This window comes from Taurulus bubalis (genome assembly GCF_910589615.1).
Source record: "Taurulus bubalis genome assembly, chromosome: 19".
NCBI lineage: Eukaryota > Metazoa > Chordata > Actinopteri > Perciformes > Cottidae > Taurulus > Taurulus bubalis.
In genome coordinates, this window is record NC_136607.1 from 9,530,625 (window position 1) to 9,553,785 (window position 23,161).

General features: G+C 42.9%; 2 protein-coding genes across 2 annotated transcripts; both read right to left on the reverse strand.

Annotated features, from left to right (window-relative positions):
- Window positions 1-368: 368 nt before the first annotated feature.
- On the reverse strand, window positions 369-13,598 carry mamdc4 (MAM domain containing 4; the record flags this gene model as incomplete). The annotated part of the gene is made up of 29 exons (XM_079234928.1): window positions 369-404; window positions 812-880; window positions 1,447-1,646; window positions 2,210-2,315; window positions 2,564-2,688; window positions 2,797-2,922; window positions 3,107-3,256; window positions 3,373-3,463; window positions 3,620-3,747; window positions 3,852-3,989; window positions 4,092-4,308; window positions 4,427-4,554; window positions 5,021-5,155; window positions 5,506-5,610; window positions 5,705-5,813; window positions 6,047-6,186; window positions 6,294-6,431; window positions 6,521-6,613; window positions 7,296-7,412; window positions 7,511-7,601; window positions 8,315-8,470; window positions 8,606-8,709; window positions 8,825-8,980; window positions 9,724-9,849; window positions 9,935-10,168; window positions 10,566-10,691; window positions 11,379-11,546; window positions 11,768-11,860; window positions 13,547-13,598. 29 exons carry the CDS (start codon window positions 13,596-13,598, stop codon window positions 369-371), a joined length of 3,657 nt encoding a protein of 1,218 aa, XP_079091054.1.
- A 1,160-nt stretch (window positions 13,599-14,758) lies between these two features.
- phpt1 (phosphohistidine phosphatase 1) lies at window positions 14,759-17,617 on the reverse strand. The gene is made up of 3 exons (XM_079235650.1): window positions 17,280-17,617; window positions 15,581-15,708; window positions 14,759-15,304 (listed from the first exon to the last, which is right to left on the reverse strand). The coding sequence occupies exons 1-3, from the start codon at window positions 17,443-17,445 to the stop codon at window positions 15,212-15,214; spliced, it is 387 nt and encodes a 128-aa protein (XP_079091776.1). The 5' UTR covers window positions 17,446-17,617; the 3' UTR covers window positions 14,759-15,211.
- Between the last annotated feature and the right edge of the window lie 5,544 nt (window positions 17,618-23,161).

Consider the following 23,161-nt stretch of genomic DNA (forward strand, 5'->3'; position numbering starts at 1 on the left):
AGTTCATGCTTTCTTACCTATCCAAAATGGATTTTAAATCTCCATGCAACCATTTGTGCCGTTCGTGGGTTCACGATTCTCGATTCAAAGACAAGTGAAGCTAATATCGGTCCACGACACCGCAGACGTTCTCCTTCTGACCATCAGTCCGTCCACAGGCAGAGGGCTGTGACCCTCGAGGGCTCCATCGGATCTGAGGCAGCTTCATCGATTAGGCCTTCATCATTGTTTCAATATATGTGAGTGTGTGTGTGTGTGTGTGTGTGTGTGTGTGTCACGTAAGGGCGACACAAGCAGTTCTCCTGCTGTGATATCGCCTCATTTTCACAAGGCCACCTTTAGGTGGCAGGACCAGCGCTCCTCCTGCCTCAGGCCTCCTCCATCCCTCTGCCACCAGCCGAGAACTGCAGGAACACAAGAGGAAGTCTGTCACCATGATCTGTCCATAAACTGGCCCAGGAAGGAGCACCGACTTTAAACTTGGTCGTAAACAGTACTGTTTCTGTGTAACACTGCACGGCAGATAAAATAAAGGAGCCCTATGAGTATTTTAGTTTTAAATATGAAAAGAGAAATCACAGCTTCAACCGAACATTGTTAACACAAGCATATGTAGAATGTTTGGGCTGATGGATGGGAGTTTTAGTTGGAATCCTCGTTGGCGCTCAAGTGGTCAAAGATATATTAGTGCAGCTTTAAAACCTCCGTTAATCGTATTCACAGGGTGCTTGTGAACAGAGAGGGATACGGTATATTCCACACCCAACAAATGCAATAAAATATCAGTCATAAAGAGTTTATAGCGCTCTACACTCACAGTGACATTGAATCCAGCTGCCATCGGATGGTTCTGCACTGGTGAGAAAAACACATGATCCTGCTGCAATGAACACATGATCAATCGTTAACCAGACGCAGTAAGCAAAACGATGCTGCTAGTTAGCTTAGCTCCTCATTCTTATTAAATATAGGATTTGTTTTTTTTGCATTGTGGCTTGATATGCGGCTGGTATATTAACCAGTGATTGGTTGATTATTCTAGAGTGTGATTGTGTCCTTTAGCAAACTAACAGACTGGTGAGTTTGCTACTTGGATGGTTTTGTATTCAGTTAGCCAGATCTTAACGCACAACAACGATATGTGCAAATGTTACAAGTGCTTTGCTCCTATTGTTGTAGTTCTAATATCTCTTAAAATGACAGCTCACCAACAACAGCTCAGTCACAGATTTATTGACGGTTTGATGCACATCGTGAGAACTCTTCTCTGAAAACTCTGTGTCCTTCTTACCTGCTGTTGTTTCCTCCCTGTGCTTAGTCTCCTATCATATTAGATTTGCTACCATTTTCAAAATACTGCCGTAAGATATAAGATATAAGATGATAACAAATGTTACAAATGCCCCTCCAATGTGAGTCAGAGGTTTGTGTGTCAGATAAACTCACTGTGAGGTCTGGTTCGTACACTTCATTGCTGAAGCCAGCAACAGCTGAGGAAGATGATGACGGTGATGAGGACGGACCGGCCATGACTACCCCTCTGGTTCGCAGGTAGAAAATCAGCAGCGCGATCAACGTACCGATCAGCAGCAGGACCACGATGACGGACGCCGCGATCCCTCCGGCGTTGTCTTTATTTGATGTGCCTACAGGGAAGGTGGACGACATTTAGCTTCCGGCTCCACGAGAGGATTGTGCCCGAGGATAACAGGAAGTCAGTCAAAAGGCTGCCGCACTGTTGGTTTTCATATTTTAAGTCAGTTGACGAACTGCTAGCAATAAGACAAATTCCTTTAGTGCTGAACATTTTCACAAGCCAATATCCTAACCCCAGCATGTTTTCTTCTAATTTAGCACTTTGTCTTTGTATTTTTTTTTAGTTTGTGAAAGTACATTACATTAATCTAAAATAGAGAAAAGTTGCTTTGTAATAGATTTAGCTTCTATCCATCTGCAGTATCGGTGCAGGTGAAAGGAAAAATGACATTTCAAGTCTTTGAGTGAATTAAATAAACAAGATCTGTGAGCAGTAGAGGTGCTGGTAGGCTGATATTTCTATTTTTGGACAGAGACAGCTCAGCGGCTTGCTGCTTTCCAGTTCAACCAGTTGCTTGCAAGTGAAGAGGAAAGTGGTGCCAATCTTCTCGATCTATGTCCCAAAATGTCCCCACCAATTACTTTAAAAATATCTCTTAAAAAGCCCTCTTACTTGTGAGTGCATCTGTGACTTTGTTAGCGCAGTTAACTCCAATGCTGTACTCAATGTCATCCAGAGCCACAAAGCCTGATGTGCCTTTGATTCCTTCTAAAACAATCTGTGGACACCAAGAACAATATGGCAGCAGAGAGAGAGAGAGAGAGAGAGAGAGAGAGAGAGCGAGAGAGAGAGAGAGAGAGAGAGAGAGGGGTGCGTCAGTCCTGTCCTTGAGTCAAGTGCAAAAATGTCAAACCTCGTTGTGCTGTGGATAAGCGTACATCCAGTACACTGTATAGAGTTAGAGCACTACATCGGTGTTTAGATGAGACACAGTGTATTGTATTTTCTGGCAGGTGAGAGTCTGACCTGGTATTCCTCGGTGGACGTGATGTTGACGTCAAAGCGTCTCCACGGCCCTCCCAGTTCACGCACCACCAGCAGCTGATAGCTGCGACCTTCAGACAGCCTCCACACACGTAGCTCGCTGTCCGCTGTAGTGCAAATGTGACAAAAATGATCAAAAGGGAAGCGCATAACACACACACACACGCATCCGGACTACATCAGACGGGGCTTTCGCAAAAAACACGGATCCTTACACGAGTGCTGCTTGTAGGCCCAGAATTTCAGGCAGGTGCCCTTGGTCGGGGGCAGGTGGGGGCTCAGCAACTGGGCGTTTTCGTAGGCCGCCGTCCGGTTGCTGCTTGGAACGAACAGGAAGTGACCTGGCGGAAAGGGAAAGGGAAGGTAGTGTATTTCACACAAATGGACACGTGTACGGAACGTTTGTGGTAAAGAAAATTATCAAAGTGTTGTTCTCCCTGTTGTTCTTCCTGCTTCTGCGATCTTGTTGAAACGCATGCCCGGCAATGTGCACAGTCAAAGTAGCTCTCTCTCTTTCTCTCTCACCTTTCTCTGTGCCCAGACTGTGGTCCTCTGGCGGGGTGAGGTAGTGGCTCTCTGCCTCCGGACTCGTCAGCTCCCAGTCCAGTTTGTCCACTAGGACGTTTTGAGTGTTGCTCCAGCTACACATCCCTCTCTCCAGACTGCACTTAGAACCTGAGATGTGTTTGAGATTAAGTAATGAACTGGTTAAATTAGACTGCCATCGAGTTTGTTCAAGGATAATTTTGTGGCTCCAGAATTATTTTACTTTGGCTGACGCCGAAACAAACCTTGGTCTTCACATGCGTGAGCTGCAATGAAGATGTCATCGACTGCAATGTGAGTGTCTAGGCCTCCGGCTCCAACCACCTCAAACTCCAGCTGCAGAGCAGAACAAAGCATCCTCTTGGTTTAAACAAAAAACACAAGATGTTCCTTAAAAGTGTGGATCCTTAAATTGAACAGAAACGCAATAGTATTGTACGCAATACTTAGAGTATTTAAAAGCCTATAATGGTTCCAGGCTCCACACTGTACCTGCCAGTCCACAAGGGCACTCGAGATGTTGCCGTTGCCATGGCGCCAGACGTCACCCTGGTTCAGACTGTCAGAGAAGATCTTCACCCTTTCTCCCTTCACTGGCTTCATATACAACGTCAGAGAACCTGCACAAGTACACAATGTTATGTTGTGTTTTTGGTTTTGACATTGTTTTTTTTTGTGTGTGTGTGTGTGTGTGTTGGTGTTTCATTGTGTGACTGTGTCTCACCAGGATTCACTCCACCCATGTGGTACCAGAAACCAACACACTCCGTCTTGGCGGTTCCTTGGCTGACAGGGGAGGCGAGGACTGACGTGCCACCTAACGGCAGGAAGTTGGCCCCAGTGTTCACCATCATGTAGAAACCTGAGCCACCAAACAAGTAGAGGGAGATCACAACTCACTGTCACTCAGTTTTTCTGCGTGTGCATACAAGTATGACTCTCATGCAATGGGAATCTCTCTCACCCATTTCGGTCTCCAGAGTGTGGTCGGTCTTGGGTCCCGTCAACGTGGCGGTGTGTCCGCTGCGGTGGAGCCAGCGAATTCTACCCGAGCTGCTGTATCCACACCGCTGGTCTTCAAAGGAACACATCCTCGGCACGCTGCACGGGCCGTCCACGAACGCCACGTCGTCAATGGCCACGCGCCCGTCAAATCCAGAGCGGACGGCTTCAAACATCAGCTGGTGGGAGGCGATAGGTCGGAGAGGGTGAGTTGGAGAGGAAAATAGGACTTTTGTCACTCTCTTATATTCTTTCTTTATATGACAGATCTTCTCTGTGATTGCAGTTGTTACATACCCGGAAGTTTGTGAACTGGTGTGGCACCGGGCAGTGCGCCTCGTGCCACACGTTGCCATGAGCTGCGCTGCGGCTCCAGAGGACGGCCTCATAACCGTTGTTATCCAGCAGCTTCACATTCAGAGCACCTGGCCGGGATCAGACGGGGCAGTAGGTGTGACATTATTCAGTTTTCTGATTATTTACAGCTTCTATTAGGCAAGTAGGTCATATTCAATTTCAAAACAGACATGTAACACAACGGCGTGGGTGCACAATCAATGTTGAAGGTGAATGTGGTTGATGGAGACGGCTCAGTTTTCACGCTCGCAGACATGTGCCAGAAGTGCCTACACGTCCCAGGATGCACTGCGCATGAGCTTCTGACACCTGGAGGGTCCCCATCGGCCTTATCCTCTTGCAGGGCTCGTGCAGCTGCAGCCTCTCTGAGGAATCCATTGCTTCACTCGACTACATTTACCCTCGACACACCAAAAGGTGGCGGGTTTTCCCTTTTACTTCAGGTATTTTTCCCCCTCCCCCAAGCTGAGAGAACCAGATGCTTCTTTAACATTCTTTCACTCTGAACTGCTTTCCAGTCAGTCTCGTCCTCACCTGTGTTCGGCCCGTAGAGTTTGTAGAAGAAGATCAGGCAGTGACCTGAAGGACCTGATAACTGTGGGAATGAAACCAAGCGTCCGAACGTCCCGCGCAGAGAAGGACTCCACATGTCCACGACGAGACTTCTGCCTGGGCGTCAACAGAGGGGGGATGAATGGAGCTCCAAAGCATCACAATTACAGCAGTGGCACTTTATATACTGCAGTCATACTGTGTTGCCTTTGCGGCAATTTAGCCCAGTGCGATAGACAAAAGGTTGTTGCTAAGAAAGGTGAGACAAAGTCACTGTTGCAAGAGTCAAGTTGCAGATCAGAATCAGCAAGTCTCTCAGGTCTCTGGTCCAAGTCCTTGTCCAACCTTCACCAACAAAATGGCATTCAACATTTTTAAACAGGCTATGGTGTGTGTGCGTGTCTGATAGACTCCCCACAAAAAAAAAAGCCCTGTACATCCGCATTTTGAATTTTAAATGAGCTCACCGATGCCGATGGTGTGGTCCATCCCATCCAGCAACGCCCAGTCAAAGTTGTCATTGTTGTCCTGATACCACCCACACAGCCCATCCTCAAAGTTGCACGACAGCCCTGAGCAAAAAGCATTGAGACATTTCCGGGTAACCTCTTAAAAGTCTGCATTATGCAACGTCATGTGTGTGTACGGTAGATGGTTGGGAGTTACCTGTTGGAGAGGATGGGAAATAACCAGCATGACAGCTGACAAAGTGAACGTTTTGCACTCGAATCACGGCGCTCGGAGAAAGTTTCTCAGCATGAGCTTCGAAGGCCAGCTGGGAAAGATAAAACAAGGAAAATAGGGAAAACAGAAGAGCGAAGGATGAGTGACAGAATTAAACTAATAACTATGGCAAGGCTATGGGGACATTTATTAAACGTCGACAGCTTTAAATGTTCTTCTTTTCCTTAAAACCTCCATTGATTTTAGATTCATATCTGCGAGTCAATACGCACATTTTAAATGTAAAAATGAGAACGACATCAGCCCTGAGGAAATAAAGCTGACCTGGAAGCGATATCTTCTGACTCCGATAGACACGTTGACGTGTTGCCACGCCCCCTCCCCTGGCCCAGTCTTCTCACTGAATTCCCACAGTTTGGGCTGCATGCCCAGGAAGCTGTCAATCACCCTGACGGACAGCTCACCTGCAGCGGAGACATGTAATCAGACACACGTCAGAAGATCTGAGTCGCGTGTCCCGAGGGGAGAAGTGAAAAGAAGACATGCAGGATAATAAAGTTAATTTAGTTACCAATGTGATCTAGATTCCCTGTGAGAGCAAAATCAAAGCTCAGGGTGCAGGCAGGGCCCGTGGGGCCCAGGAGGGGAGTCCGTGTCTGGGCCTCAGTCAGCTGCTGGCCTGGGGCTTCGGATACGTACAGGTACTCCTCTAAGGAATGCGTAAGAAACAAACATTACATGATTTGGTGATTTTTATCCACTGCAGATTAGTTAGAGTTGAGTTGTTGTGGGTTGTACCTTTAGATGTGGCATTTTGGTGGAGCACCCAACATTGACTCCCAATGCTTGCGTCAGTCCAACCGGAGCTGCCCTCGGTGGAAGAGAAATCCCCTGTGGAAACGATTTGAGGAGACCTGTCACTCAAAATGGAGAATGTCATAGTAATGTGCTGTATTTGGTTGACAGTACATTGCAGCGACTAGGTTCACTTCATATTCAGTTCAAGTAATTGTGCCTGATACAGATGTCATGTATATGAGTTTTGAGAATAAACACATTGATTTTGTGTTCGGAGTCTACATTAACAGCATGCTACAAATTAAAATGCCAAAGACTCTTAAATACTTAAAATAGTATCTAGTCACCAATATTTATCTGGTATTTGCGTGTAAAGTTGTACCGGGTATTTAGTTTTGAATGAGGTGTTTGCTTTTGGAGGAGATGTAAGATAATTAGTATTTCTTGTGTGCATGTTATGTAGCTTTCGTTTCTGTGTAGAGTTTTGTTAAAGAGGGCGTAGTTTCAGAAATAGTACTTTAGTCTATTTTCTTTATTAGAATAATTTCAGATGACTTGAAGAATTCTTTGCTTCTCTCAAAATCTCCTCCAGCATAAACAAACATGATTGCACCTGAGTGCTTTCACGTGTGGTGATTTGTTAAATTGGGAGGGCCCCTGGTGGCTCCTGAGGTCTAACGCAGCTTCCACTGGCTCTAATAACCATCAGAGTGTCTTTGAACCCTGTGTAGTCCTGATGAAAGTGGAGCCGAGTAAAGAGAACGCATAGACTCACCACATTTGTGTTCATCCTCCGCTCCGGCACAGTCTCGATGGAAATCACACAACTTGTCTGGTTCAGCACACGGGTCCTCAGGAGGTTTAGGGAAGCCGCCTACCCACGTATCATTTTCTGTTCAAGGAGAGAACGGGAGATGGCAGATTTATCCCACCGCAGAGACGGTTTCCTCTCATTCCTTGCAGATGTGGAATCTTTTTTTAAAGGATTACCAGATGACAAGCGGCATTCAGGAGACAACACAATGCTGTCGACCGCGATGCCTCCATACGCAAAGTGCCGGACTGCTGCCATGATTAAGATCTGAAAGGACAGAGAAGAGAGTGGAAACTAAAGCTCTGAAGTGTTATTTACCCATTTTGTAAAAAAAAAAAAAAAAAAAGAAGCTATTTTGAATCTATCTAAAACATAAAAGGCCCTCATTTCTATATTGACTGATATGTTTGAGGTCATTTGGAGACAGTGTTGCTGTTCCATAGTTCCTGGGACATCTTGCTCAGTACATATCCTGTAGGTCAAAACTTAAAAAACACATTTCAGATCCTTGCTGAAAGTGTTTGTTATTGTTGTTACAAGTTTTGACAATAGCCAGAGTCACATCTAAATATAACTTAAATTTGAACTTGATTTTCCAGAAAAGAAATGCGAATTTAAAAAATGCGAATTAATGTGCATTTCCATCACATTTATGTGAATATTAGGCGTTGGGCGCATTGTGATAAACAACCGTTTGTATTGCATCTTTTGTGTGTTTTGCTTTTATTGATACACCAACAATTCCACACAAGCCATACGTAAAAAAAAAAAAATATATATATTTATACCGTTTCCAAGCAGGTGAATTGGGCAGATACATACTAATATGCGTGCAAAGGATCACTTTTCTCTTCCAAGTTTCAAATAAATTGCCATTTACATTTGTGAATAAAGTATGTTAGCGTATTTTCAGCGCCTGTTTTAAATATGTTATGGGCTCCAGCTAGCATCAATATAATGGCTACAGCTGAAGTACTCACTTGGAAAACGGAGTGGGCGACAATCTCCACCTCTGCCTTCACCCAGACGTCGCCCAGAGCGCCGCCCCTCTCCCACACCGGGTAGATCTCACGATCTGCCACAAGCACCGTAAGACCGCCGGACCTTGGCCCAAACTGGTGAGTGTACATCACCATCTAGTGGGCGGATACAGAAGGCTGATCAGACTAGGTTCAGAAATATTGTCTTTTTCTTTTTTAAATTATGGTTATTCATAAAAAATAAAGAGTCAGACTGTGAGGAAATTGCCGTGAAATTGAATTGGGACTCACCTTGCAAGGGTGTAAAATGTTGGTGGGCTCCAGACGGGGACTTTGGAACACAGCCCAGTCATTTGTGAGACCACCATCGGGGACAGTGACATAAAGGAAGTGACCTGCATTGATAATAGCGATATCCTTTATACATAATAATTTCTTCTGTTTAAAAACAAAGTTAGTTTGAATACTTAAAAACTATAAAAAGTGATTCCGTTGATCAGAGTGTGATACCTGTTGCACTGTTGTTGGAGTGATCCCTGCCTGGTCCCTTCAGAGGATCCAAGACGGAGATGCTCTCCTGATTGGTCCTGACCCATCTCAGTTGAGAAAAAGACCTCAGGTCCCAATCGCAAGAGCCCTCCTCAAAGTCACACACCCGGTACCCTTCTGGAGACACAATAAACACACATAAACAGTTACATTAACTGGGGCTCACTGAATGCATGCACGCATGGGTCGAATGTACGGGTGTGGATTGCACGGAAAAGTTGCCTCTTCTTCACTGAATATCAGGAAGTTGTGGAGTTTTGAAAAGTGTTTTCCGTACAGACAGCGTTGGGGAAAGATTTAATAAATTCTGCGAGGAAAATTTGGGAAGTACTTTAGAAGAATATTACATAATACATTTTATAGCAAGACAAAGTGGTGTTGAAAACGCAGGTAGGTGGACATTGACTAATGAATACAAAATAATTCACAAAGAAATAATTCACAATCAACAAAAAAATTATTCTCCTCACCTTTTTGTCATATTGAGCTATAGAGATACTTATTTTTTAATGTCCCAGATTTTTAAGACATCCAGTTTACAAACTTCTGCCTCCAGCTAGATACAATGGAGGCAAAGAGAGTTGTATTTGTGGTGCTAAACATTGTGAAAAATGAAAAAGCAATGTGTAAATGCATAAGCAATACCCCAGTTAACAGTTTTCATTGGGCTTCTCACTAGAAAGTAGTCCTGTGGCATTTTATTTATTTTTTATTGTTGGTTGAACTGCCCCTCTAATCTCGCTTACACTCTTATCACAGACTCTTATGTTTTGTACTTTGCCCATTTGTACAGTCATCCCTGCGTGGACAAATTCCAAACATAAGTACTATTGTGCTATTACTGCTGTCATATGTCTCACCACAGTTCTTCTCATCAGTCCCGTCCCCGCAGTCGTCGCTGCCGTCGCAGAGCTGCCGCTGCTCCACGCAGCCCCCCCGGCTGCACGCCATCATCTCTGGGGGACACTCTCCCGAGGGGAGAGGCACTGATGGCGTAGCGAGAGACAACAATCGTTATTGATCAGTTTACAAATTCATTGATTCATTCATTCAGTGTTGTGAGGGACTCACGGGGCAGAGCACAGTCCAGGAACTCCAGCTGGTCCACCGCCACGTCTCCTCCCTGGCCCTGGGAGCGCCGTGAGTGCAGACGGATCTGGAAGCCTGAGGGGATGCGGCCCAGAAAGACGGTGGCCTCCCTCCAGCCGTGGACGCTGGTGGCCTCGAGACGCCACACGACGGCATCCGGAGAGTCCTGGCGAAGGATGGATGCCCACAAGGGCGTGGAGCCCAGACCTGTGTGACCTACAGGACAGGGGGAACGTTGAAGTAGGAGGGCAGCTGAAACCAAATCTCGCCTCAGTGTACAACAATAACTAACTAAGAAGTTTAAAATGGCTACAGCTGTAGAATCAATCAAGTTATGAGAGACCATTATATACTTGTTTATACTTTATACTTGTGTATGTATACATTGTAGCATTATGTACATCATTTACATTGTATTTTACATTGTCTTTTATGTATATTTAACTTTTTTTCTTATAATTCTGTAACGTACAAATCCTCCCCGCCCAGTATCAATAAAGTATTCTGATTCTGACTACAAAGAGGTATACGAAGAGAGAAAAAACACATTAAATACATGTAAATCCTGTCTATGAGTTTGTGTTTTAGGATACAGGAGAATGATAGTCGCTACCTGAGTCCCACAGGAAGTATCTGAGATGGAGGCGGCAGGTTGCCGAGGACTGTTTCATCTCTGGGGAGATGAGAACCGCATTGCTGGGAGACCCGTGCGTCACCGCACTCACTCCCATAAACCAACCTGTGCGATATGGGGATAAGAAAAGTGCAGGGTCTGACAATCAGACTTCATAAATGCATGCTACCCCCTGTCCCGCTGATCCCATAAGATGAGCCGAACCCACGTTCAGCACCCGTCCTCCTGTTGAATCATGACTCTAATGAGGATTTAGCGGCAGAGAAATTACTGGCTGTGACATTATTTCGGATCCGTTAATTACTCACTTCATCGGCACATTTCATATTTGCACGGTGCTCCCATTAGAATAAAAAATAAAAACCCTTTCGTCAACGACTGTTGACATTAAAAGGATGAAATGTATTAACATGAGTTAGAGCTCCAGAACGTGTTTTCAGTGTTCACTTAGTGTCAGTTTGGTTGTAGGAGGAGGGGTGGGTTCTGGGTACAAATATAACCCCCAAAAATGTTTATCATTTCTGTGTACTCTTGATTGATCAGAGGAGGAACACAATCATTACAACAATACTGTTTACTCTTCCCAATTATGTCCTCATATCTGACTTGTAAACAGACGGTTAGTCAACTGTACTAATGTATTATAAAGTTTAAATAAGATACTGAATTAAATGTATGCCCAAATTGAACCAAAAAAAGCACCTCATCCTTTAAAAAAAAAAAATACTTGACAACATGAGGACAGAAAGGTCAGACAGGTCAGACAGAAAAGGGAGGAGTATGAATCCACACCTGTGGCTGTCCCGGTGGAGTAGTCAGAGGACGGCCCGCTCTGGGGCAGCGAGCCCAATCCTCTCTGGCGTCTCTGCCAGCTGTACACCGCTGCGTTCGGGGACTGGTCGGTCCACCCACACATCCCTGCTCCCTCAAAGTCACACGTGAACCCTCTGCCGCTGTAGCCTTGAGAGGCATGAAACAAATGATGATCATGGTCTGTGAGGTTTCTGCTCATGGTACAAGCACTATTAAGCAAGAATGTAGGCTTGATATGGTCAAAAAGAATAAACAAAATGAGTTTTCCAAAAGATGATTTTGTCATTGTCCTTTTTCATCTTATATCAGCAGACACTGTTCAGACATCTTCTCTAGGTATCACTCTAAATAAGAGTGTTCAGACTTACCACAGTCTTGCTCGTCGCTGCAGTCAGCACAGTGGCACACAAAGTCACATTTCCTGTCAGGGGTCTGGCACGTCTGAGCCCAGCAGCCGGCTGCTGTGTGGGAGGATAAAACATCAGGCAGCGTGCATGACATATACGCACATATCAGACTTAAAAGTCGCTATTCGGAAGATTGGTGCCTTTTGCGATGAAATAGATTAATGTAGTAAAGTGTAATCTCTTTTGAAATATTGCAGATGTGCAGATTTCATATAGAGGAGAAAAAAATCGTCCCTCAAGGTCCGCTTACTCACTTGTTCTGAAGCTTTCGACCATGTCTTCATCGGCGCAGTAGACAGTTTGCGCTCGGGTGTCATGAAAATGCAGATTTTTAAACTTGTCTGCTGATGAAGACCGAGCGATACGGTTGAAAGCTCCAGAACCAGCCAATAAGTGGGCCCTTGAGTGGAGATGGTTTTGTTAATGGCCGATCTCAAGGTGGAAAATGATCCGTCAGACTCATCTCATGTTTTGAAGTGTGTGAAACGTGACTCCTACCATCAGATACATTTAGTAGTGGAGTAGAACGCACAGAGTAGTCCTCTCCCATCATTGCAATACTTTAAGTATCAGAACAGTACACGTAATTGTACTTGGATACTGTATCAAATCTCACAGGTGACTCAAGCCCTCAACGCTCTTATCAAGACTCATTACTGTCAAAGATTTACTGCACAGCCGATGCCAACAGGCTCAAAGGCCGGAGAAGCAAAAGGCCTTCTGTTCATCCAAAGTCTCTCACAGCTGGATGTCAGACACCCAGCAGACAAGTGCTTCACTGACTGAGTCATAGGGAGGGCAAATGTTCAGTTATCACTCACAGATAACTCAGACCTACGGGATCAAGTGTTTCCTAAGTTCTGTTGACACACCGATGCGTTCCAAAACAAAATGTCTGATCTTGTATTTCTAATTATTTATGGAATCCAATCTCAACCGTTCTAAAACAATTAACATTATAGTTTGGGTAATATTCCTACTTTTTTTTTTACATATATACATTGATTGTGAGTTTTTTTTATATGGTTTTATTTTCTTTCAAAACAACAAATACACAATCATTGTAAGACCTAAGATCTACATTTGAACTTGTGTACTCTTGAAATAAAGTGTATATATTTACTGTATAATCAATATTTGTTGTTAGTGAGCACAGGACTGGTTTTGTCCAACAAGTAAATGAATGACGCAAAAACTCATGTCGCCAAAATTAATCCCAAGCAGTGCAACATAACACAAAGTAAAGTGTCCAGTTACATTTCCTGGAGATGTTTAAACACAAACATCTTCATCAACATGAACGCTTTATTCACTCATATCACGTATCTATTGTTGACTTACTTGTAGTCAACCCGATGTGTAACAAGTATATACTAATACTGACACATAACCACCAGAGGTCATGACCTCAGTGTTCTAAAAGGAAGCTAAAGCCCGGCGTTTAGGCGTCTCAGGTGAAAGTGATCCACAACAGATAAAACGATACTTCTTCTGAACTCTTTTGTGGCTTGAGCACGAGGGTTAATTCTTGACCTTGGAAACAGTTTGTTCCGTATAGTTAGTTCCAAAATAGCCGTTAAGTGGGCCTTCACTCTTTTTTTTTGGGTTGTAGTCAAACTTTCAACCACCATCAGTACTTTATAGCGCTACATGCCCCGAACAGCAGCATTGGTTCTACATTTAAAGAGTTACTTCTAATCCCACACCGTTAGAACGGAGCCTGGCTGGACGAGCTCTTACCGAACTGCAGAGTCAGCAGCAGTGCGAGGGCTGAGCTCCTCCAGGGCAACATCTTCCACCCTTTCCTCTCTCCCACCCGACGGCTCTGGAGCTCCGAGCGCAAACTGGAGAGTCTTTAATGGCCGACTGTGACCTGTTCTCTGTTCCTTGGAGATAACGCCCGGACTTTAAATTCTCCCAGCATGCCACTGCATTGAGCCCTCATAAAACAATTTCCTCCAAATGATTTCCATCCGTGTGTACATCCGTACGTTGCACAACAACTTGAGTACACACAGTTGGCAACAGACGGGCAATTCAGGTGCAAACTGCACTGTAATCTACTAAATAAATCAGCACTACAACAAATAGTATCCTTCTATTTCATCTTTATTTACCAAATTCCTCCAAATTTACTGACTTTGTTTTGGAAAAGCACTTGGACTAGAGTAAAGCAAAGCGCCTTCTTAAAGGAACTTAGTTTCATGCCAGGTTGGCAGAGAACAAAACAGGAAAGTGTTCTTCTGATTTATGATAAATAGAAGTTATGCAAGGACATCAGTGCCATATTCTAAATGGTATGTTACCAAATGAACCCTTTCATTAATTAGCTCAAAGAACATATTAGTCTTAATATAGCATCTATGTTGCCACTTTTTTATGTTCTTTTCCCTAAAAGGCATCAAAGCAGCCGAAAATCCCTGAAGAACTACCAGCTCCAAAAACGACCAAACACACACATCCACCCACACTCAGCTATAGCTATAACAATTGCATCTTGCATTCATGACACGCAGGAATCTGAATATCAGAAAAAATATTACATTTTGATTGGACAGCCATGACTGGGAGAAATTACAGGATCTCGAAAATGAAAATTTGTCTGGGTGACCCCAAACCTTTGAACGGTAGTGTATATAATTATGTTTTACTTTTGATGGAACAAATGCTATGAAGGTATAAAAATGCAGGTTTAAAATACTTCATATTAAGAATATCCGTTCATTGCCAACCGGAATGTCAGGATTTCAAAACACTTTAGCGCAAGAAAATCTTGGAAGATCATCAAGTTCATCTTTGTCTTATCTAATAGAATTTAATTAAGGCCACGGCATTCTCCAGCAGTTTACAGTCCTGTTGATACGACTGCTGATAACCAAAAGTAAGATAAGTTTCTTTTTGTTTTTTTGGCCTGTGCGACAGAAGGAACAGAGTATGCACACAATTTTAAAGCAGTTTTCAGGAAACATTTATGAAACATACATAAGGACAGAGCATCCGCGGTTCCAACAAATCTCAGCAATGATGTCATAATTACGAGGCTATGTGACTCTACAACAAGTCGGTGAGCGACTGTATGTCAGGATACATTGTTTACTCACACTAGAAGACAATCGTGCATTTGTTTTAGACCCAAGTAGAGTAAAATGTTATAAACAACATTTGTTTGCTATTTCTTTACACAATATGTAACATAAAAATTAGCCCTTCCAAAAAAAAGGCTTGTTTTCTAATCAGACCCGTCGCTGTGTGTCAGTCATAAGTCTTGGATTATCAATGTGGTATCAAAAAGCTCCTTATCGGACTCTGTGTGGTTCCTAATGAGGTTACACTGAGGGGTTACAGATAAGTGCCATGTCAGTCCAGGATAAAAGGGCACCCAACAGAGGCTGATCCTGGGTCAGTTCAGTATCCTTCATTGTCCCAGGTCACCTCGTAGTCTGGATACTGAGCCTTCAGCTTCTCAGTAGTGACAGCGTGGTTCGCTCTTCCAAAGCCCTGCAACGAAAAAGCGACATGTCAGCGTTCCATTAGTTTAACCAGATATTCAAGTTTAAATAATCCATATTAAACACTGAATTTCATGATGACGTGAAAGGGGTCGCTCCTAGTGACGGACCCATCACGTGTCATCAGCTGATTCTGCAGCCGTGTGGAGCTCTGCAGCATCTTTTTAGCTCAGAGTTGTGTTTTGTTGTTGTTTTAAATACACTACGTGCGTGCCATCATTGGCGACATCATCAGTTTTTTAAAAAATCAGCAGAATTCTCTCACTATCGAGTGTCCGTAGACGTGGATCTTCTTGGCCTGGGGGTCGTGGTTGATCCTCCCTCCTCCGATACACTCGCAATCCAGGTGGCCGCCCTTTTCCAGCTCCTCCGACACCTTGTCATAGATATCAGCTGCAAGACACGGGATGGGTGAGGAATGCACAAGCATTGCACGTGCCAATACATTTCCAGATATAAGTTAGAACAATTGAAAATACAGTAGGCTCAGCTTTCATATTTACTTTAATGATACAAGAGTAATTTAAATCACAGATTTTGACATCAATATGTACTTTTATAAAAGAAAGAAGATCCCTGCTCAGTAACAGAAACAAGGGCAGAGTTAGTAAGACACAGCTTGGAAGTTGGATCTAATGGTTTTAGGACGCAAAAGTTTTTTTTCCCTTCGACTCCAGACACATGGACCAACATGAAGTTCATTCTGATCTAAATCCCAGTACATAGAAAGCAAAGCTCCACAAACCCTATTTCTGGTCATCGTTGGTTCACTATTAAGACCGGACACTAGATGGCGCTAAAGGGTCACTTGAATAAACCTCATTGTATCCCATCATAGGCCGGTGCTAGTCTACTGGTGTTATGGTGTTGAGTATATCCAAAACATTTTGCATATTTTTGTAGCAGGCACATTTATGCAAGCAGATGTAGTCTGGGTAAGTCCCATGGAATATTTAAAATGGATAGGTTTTTAAAAAATTAAGTGGAAAAACAACACAAATCATTGTGTGTTCTCTTTTGTATGCATCACAAAGGAAACATCGGTTTAATGATAACTATTTCGCAGTATTTTCGAATCGTTTTCCCCAATTGAGACAGGAATATTAAAATAAAATCACAACACAGAAAAACAAAGTTGAGAGTTGTGGTAGCATGTGCATGTTTCATTCACATGTTACTCTGACATACCGCTAACTATGTCAGCCCTTAATGCCCGATCCCTGATCCACGCGCTGCCACCAACATTTCAAAACACAGGACTGGATCCTGCTACATTACTCACTGACTATTACAAACACCTCTCAGCACTCATAATACAATGTAAGAGCACCATGAACTACGTCATCCAGAATGACAAAAGTGAACACACACAGTTGACTCGACTGAAGGTAGGATTTCATGCGGGCCTATTTTATTAGTTTTAGCTAGGTGTACCTAATCAGGGTTCATACACATTTAGACCAATGGATTTCCATGACTTTTAACCAAATTTCCATGGCCAAACAGTTTGTGAAATCTCGGTGTATACATGAAAAAGTGAGAAAATGTAGTATTTAAACTAACAATGAGAATTCCAAAGCATACAGTAAACCTGAACTGGCACAAATGAATGAGAGACAATAGTTTGATTAAAGTAATACACATTTATATAGATGCCTGCTTATATATTGAGCGTATTTCTTTTAAAAGCATATTCATTATTATAAATTCAGTAAATGAACGTTATGAACATATTTTTTTTCCAAGGACTTTTCCAGGCCTGGAAATAACATTTTAAAATTCCATGACTTTTCCAGGTTTTCCATGACCGTAAGAACCCTGCAAATATACTGGCATCCGACAGTAGCGAATAAGGGTTTGTAGTCGCACAACGTCATCTCTCCGGGGAGGACTCCAATAAGATGAACACAGAGTAGCCGCGAGCTAACGTGCGCGCAGTCTCGTGCTCTGCGCCGCAGACTCACCGTGGAACTCGGCCCAGGCGTACCCTCGGACGATGTCTATCTCCGAGTCGTCTCCCTCCTCTTTGCTGTGCACCCTGATGAGGACGTACTTGAAGACGCCGGACGGGTCGATGTCGACCCGCGGTATGTTGGCCATCAGAGCCGCAGCCCTCGTCTGCGTGCACATCTCTCGGCTGGTCTGCGAGCAAACTAGCAGACACGCAAACAGACCAACTGCGTATATTCTCTCTGCGAACTCCGTGTCTGCGTCTGCGTGGAAAGCTTGAACAGCTCTCGAGCTCCGGGTATATTGTTATTGTTTTAGACGCGGATGGACCAGCGTGAACTCATTGCGACAGAAACCGTAAAAACCTCACAGTCGCGTCCTCTTCCGCTTCCGCTTGGCAAGCGACAACAACATAAACACTTCCGGCCACGGCCTTCAAAGTAAAAGCTACAAAACAAGTGCAGCTTTTTCTTCTTCTTCTCTGGATTTAACGGTAGCTTACGTGCTTAATTTTGCACTATTGCCATCTTTTGGAGTTAGTTAACTCACTGTCTTTGATATCAAGGTTTACCAGTCAGTTCTGTCCTCATTAGGAAGCTGACCAAGCATCTTCTGCCTTGTCCACTCACACCATGATATACATACGCATATACATCTATAACAATACACATATACAGTTATAACAACGTTGTAATAAGGGCGCTGTTCACTGTTACACTGTTCTCTTCCGTTATGTTCTTCTTCTGAGAAACTTGACACAAAGCGTGGATACAATGCGCAGAAAACCCCCTAGTGGTGAGATGGCGACACCTGCTGGCCGTTTTAGATATTACCCACATTACCGTATAAAATCAGTTACTTAACAATTAGAGACAATCAAAGTATCGTGTAGGAGTGAGCATCGTGATGATTGTTTTAGAGTCAGTTAACATTCCCTCTGTTGTTGTGATGCATCACATCCATTGTGTAAATAGGCACCAAGAATTAGAGAAAGACTTGCAAATACTTAACAAGCAATGTTTCTGAAGAGCCGCATTATTTTGATGAAGAAATGCAAAAGAAATGTGTATGGTCATAGTCCTTCACTATTTACTGTTATATTGGTAAAATAATAAAGAAGAAGAAGACAAACTCCTATTTTCCATTGTCATCAATTAATGTGTGAATCTATTACGGTAGGCATGAATTCAAATGAACATTATTCCAAAAGGCGTAGCATAACATGCAGATTAACTGTACTAAGGCCATCAGAGACATCCGAGTAAAAGTACCTCGACATGTAGAGTAAATGTACAGTTACTTGAACTATTGATGAAGGGTCAACAGAGCAACCGTTAACCTTTAAAAGCTCTCACCAAACACCAACAGTGAAATCAACAGGTGTTCATCGTTTTGAGTTTCTTCATCGTCCCTCCGAGGACACAGAGCAGGTGTTACCAGACTTTGATGAAGAGTAAACTACTACAACAGTAGCCTTTGTAAAGATTACCCGAGAATGTACTGCAGTCCAGCCTCCACTTCAAAAAACAGTCAAGCATCCCGTAAGGTTTTCTTTAGGTCCCCATATACAGGCATTACGGTAAGAGCGTAGAACTGACTTCTTCCCGTAATGCTGAGTACATACGGGTACTTGAAAAACACGAGCGCTGAGAGAAGCAGCGATATTACATTCCCTTTATTCTCTCACATGTACAGGGAGCGTGCAGCACTGCGCACATGCGCAGTCCTGGTTTAGGGCTCAGCACAATAACATAATCAAGTAAACAAACACTATTTATACCAGGAGGGAAACACTGTTCCCCGAGGGAACACACTTCCACATTACACAGGGGAGATGATTTGATTTGTAAAATGAGACAAAAGGAGAAAACATTTGACAACAATATCCTATTTCTGCTATTCAGTTGTGTCTTCTTTCCCCCAGGTATCCAGAAGAAGTCGGCCTTGCACAATAGAAAAAGAAGAAGAAAAACATTCTGCTGTAAATATTGGATTACACAGTAATCATTTTATCTTCCCCTAACAGTTTAAAGAAGTTGAGAGGGGAAATGTCTCTTAATCTGCAAAGTTACTATTTATCTGTCAAGTAAATATAGTTCAGTAAAAAGTGCAATAAATACTCAAAATAAACATGCAATAACAATCCAATTTCCCCTCAAATTAAATACTCAGAGTGAACAGAGATATTATTCATAACAATAACTATATACTATATAGTATAACTGTATTCATAGAAAATAGTTTGACATATAAGCTACTAAAAAGGCTCATTACCAAGGTCATTGGTCATTTATTATTTGTATTATTAAAAAATTATGTTAGAATAACAAACATTAAATCATGTTCAGTTAGTTGTAGTCTGTCTGTTAATCTGGGCTGAAATAAAAATGGAAGAGTGGTCGTTATGAAAGTGTTTGAACTCAATAATCTCAATCATGTTGCTGTCTTTGTCACGTTGGAGACAAACAGGGCAACTGCAACTTCACTTTGCAGATACTTTGTCTTTGATAGAAAATCTATCTACATAAAATGTTGGTGGTTTGGTGTTTTCAGAATAATAAACTGCTATAATATTGGGACTAAATATTGTTCTGGCATACTAATCTATAAACCTCTAGTAAACCACTTTTATTTTTCGCGCCATTTTCTTGAGTCAAGACAATATCAGTGTTTCAGAAAAAGAAATAAAAGTCAACACAAATGAAGCTTTAGAGTAAGTTTAGTCGAAGACCAAACTCTTGCAAGCCCGTCATTTATGTGTATACATCTGCAGTCACGTCTCACGCATGCGCACTCCTTGTTTACTAGCTGCCATTGTTCGGGCCGTCAATCCCGACACCAGCTGCAGATCAGCTGGTCTCCTCTGACCAATAAGCACCACGAAACAATTACGTTGTTAGCCAATCATCTTGCTGCTGTCTCTTTCGATATGACCGTCTCTACTTCAGTTCATTCATGTTGCTGTTACGCACCCTCCACCTCCCATCTCCGCCCAGTCTTCATCAGATTCATCATCATCACCACCATCACCACCAGGTCTGGACTCCACGGGGGGATTCACCTTGTTGCTGATCGGACAGACGGCCCTCAGTTACAGATCTCCATGCAGAGTCCAAGCGCCGAAGACTCTGAGACTTCATCATCACATATCATCTGTTAACAATAAACAATGATCCTTTCTTTTATTTGACTGGTCTCTCCTGATTGAAATGAGTTTATATTGGTGGTTTTGGAGTTGAACAAATCCACTAAGAGAGGAGATGATGGTTTCAACAAATCTATACAGCATGCGAGAAGGAACAAACAAAACAAGATGTGCAAACAAAGTAAAGCACACAACGCTGTAAATGTTGTGATTAATACAACGAGAGCATAATTATCTACAATATTGCCCGATAAAAGAGTCTATTTAATTTACCATTTGGCTTTCAGTGTTCAACAGATCTGTTATGTTGTGAGACATTTGTCCAACAACACATTTACAACGGAGGAGCACATCTCTCTCTCTCTCTCTCTCTCTCTCTCTCTCTCTCTCTCTCTCTCTCTCTCTCTCTCTCTCTCTGTCTCTCTCTCTCTCAATTCCGTTTCCAATCTCCAATACCGACGTGTTCACATATCGGGTTGTGTAAGGTTTACAACTCATAGCTGTACAACAGATCACTGACAAATGAACTAAACATAACTCTATATGAATCAAATAAATATATACAGTAAATTTGACAAATATGATCAAAACAATTAATATCTCTCTTTCTGTATTGTTCAATGGCACGCACGGAGGCACGCAGTTACGTACGCACGCACACACGCACACACGCACGCAAGCAAATGCCATGGAAACCGGACCGAGGCTATTTAAGGACCGCGGCGGTTCTGATTCTTCCCTTTGCACTTTGGACTTGGACATGGACTGAAAACCTCCTGTGAACCCAAACCGTGTAAAGTTAACTCTTTGAGTTTTGAACTGCTTGAGATAATTTGCTGGAAAGAAACTTGTTGGCGAACAGAACTACTAGTTACACCTGAGCGACAAAGACCCTGAAAGAGGACCAGAGACCCTGAAAGAGGACCAGAGACCCTGAAAGAGGACTTCAGTGGCCTGCTGAAGGGACTGGGCTGTGAGTTGGACCAGAGCTGTGGAGGTAAGACAACTTTTATGTTTAGTTTAGCTTTTTTTGAATTATTAACGAAAACAATTAAATAAAAGAATCTTTTAAAAAGTGTTCTCAGTTTAGAAATCAGTGAAACTTTTTGACTTTCAATATTAAAACGTCACAGAATGTTGTCAGGCCTGTAAAATGATATTTGAGCGACAGAATGGCTTAACAATTGCGGGAGATGTGTTGAGTGTGTTAACGATTAGTATAGAGGTTCGAAACCCTTGTTATTTTGGGTTTAAGGCATCAAAACGTCGAAATTTAACATTGAAATGTCAAAAACAAAATGGCGCCTGAGCCATTTTTATCGAATTCTGTAGATTGTGCACCATGGAAACCATATTTGTTTTGACTGTTGACACGTGACTAATTGCACACACATCTGCTCCTTTTACTTTAGCATATTAAATACATGATTTATTTAACATTTAACATTGAACATTGAAATGCACTTTGCTCGTTGTTGTGATACTTTGTTTTGAGGGGACAAGAGCGATCTGTTAAGTCATTATGGGACTGCATGTGCGCGTGCGTCCTCCAGCATCTCCTCCACGCACTGTGATATGCACCTCATGAACAGGGAGAATTATGAGTTATAAACGAAAGAGATTACCGTGGTCATGTTGGATTAATATCGCCATGTTTTACTGTGCGTCATGACGCACGTCCTCAGTGTCAATTAAATACGTTTGCGCCGTTTATTGCAAACCATTGATCGTTTTGTTCACACAAACACTGAAGTCCTTACAATTGTTTGGTGCAGAATAAATGTCTTTGCCGAAAGCTCAGGAAAACTCAACATGTCAGTTAATTGTCCAGAAAAAAAAGCTGCGCGTGAAAGGCACCTGCATGGTCTGTGCCTTTTAAATGAAGCACTCTTCATGTGCAATTTGAGATTTCAGCTTGCTAATTATGAACGCTACATTGTTGTTTGAGACAAATAGTAATACTGCTGACAATATTAATAACGATACTAATAATTATTGGCATTGGAATATATTTCTCTCTCTATGTATGTATGTATATATATATATATATATATATATATATATATATATATATATATATATATATATACACATGTGTATATATATATATATATATATACATGTGTATATATACTTACAGTATATATATAGTCCAAATGTCCATCTTTATGAACAGATGGAAGCAGTATTATTTGTTTGAACCTTTCCCTTTCAGCTGGTGTGAACTACGTCATGGAGCGTCCTGCAAGAGGCCCCGTCAGGCTCGCCTTAGACGACGAAGGTAAGGAAGGTGAGTTGAAGCTTGCATTTGTGAATGGTAATTTTGTGTATGGTGTTTGGGAACAAGGGGTGTTCATTCGCCAGCTCCTCCATGGAGAACGCCTAGAGGACGACGAGGGAGAGGACGACGAGGGAGAGGACGACGAGGGAGAAGACAACGAGAGAGAGGACTACGAGGGACACTGGGAGGACTGGGAGGACGACGAGGAAGAAGACGACGAGAGAGAGGACAACGAGGAAGACTGGGATCCCGAAGATTCCGGATATGGTTCCATGGACTGTTCGGAGGAGGAAGAAGAGGACGAAGAAGAGGTGGTAGAAGAGGAGGATGAAGAAGATGAAGATGACCCTGTGGCGCCCCCAGCCCCAGAAGAGTCTGCGCCCTCCACGTCAGGACTCGCACCCTCCGCCAAGAGGACCAGAGAAGAGGACGGGGAGTCTGTGCCCTCCACGCCAGGACTCGGATCCTCC

Coding starts and splice junctions, on each gene's coding strand:
- phpt1 (XM_079235650.1), bottom strand. CDS start 17,445: ATGTGCACGCAGACGAGGGCTGCGGCTCTGATGGCCAACATACCGCGG. Junction 15,709..17,279: donor CGCCTGGGCCGAGTTCCACG/GTGAGTCTGCGG, acceptor CGTGTCTTGCAG/CTGATATCTATGACAAGGTG. Junction 15,305..15,580: donor ACGTCTACGGACACTCGATA/GTGAGAGAATTC, acceptor TTTTCGTTGCAG/GGCTTTGGAAGAGCGAACCA.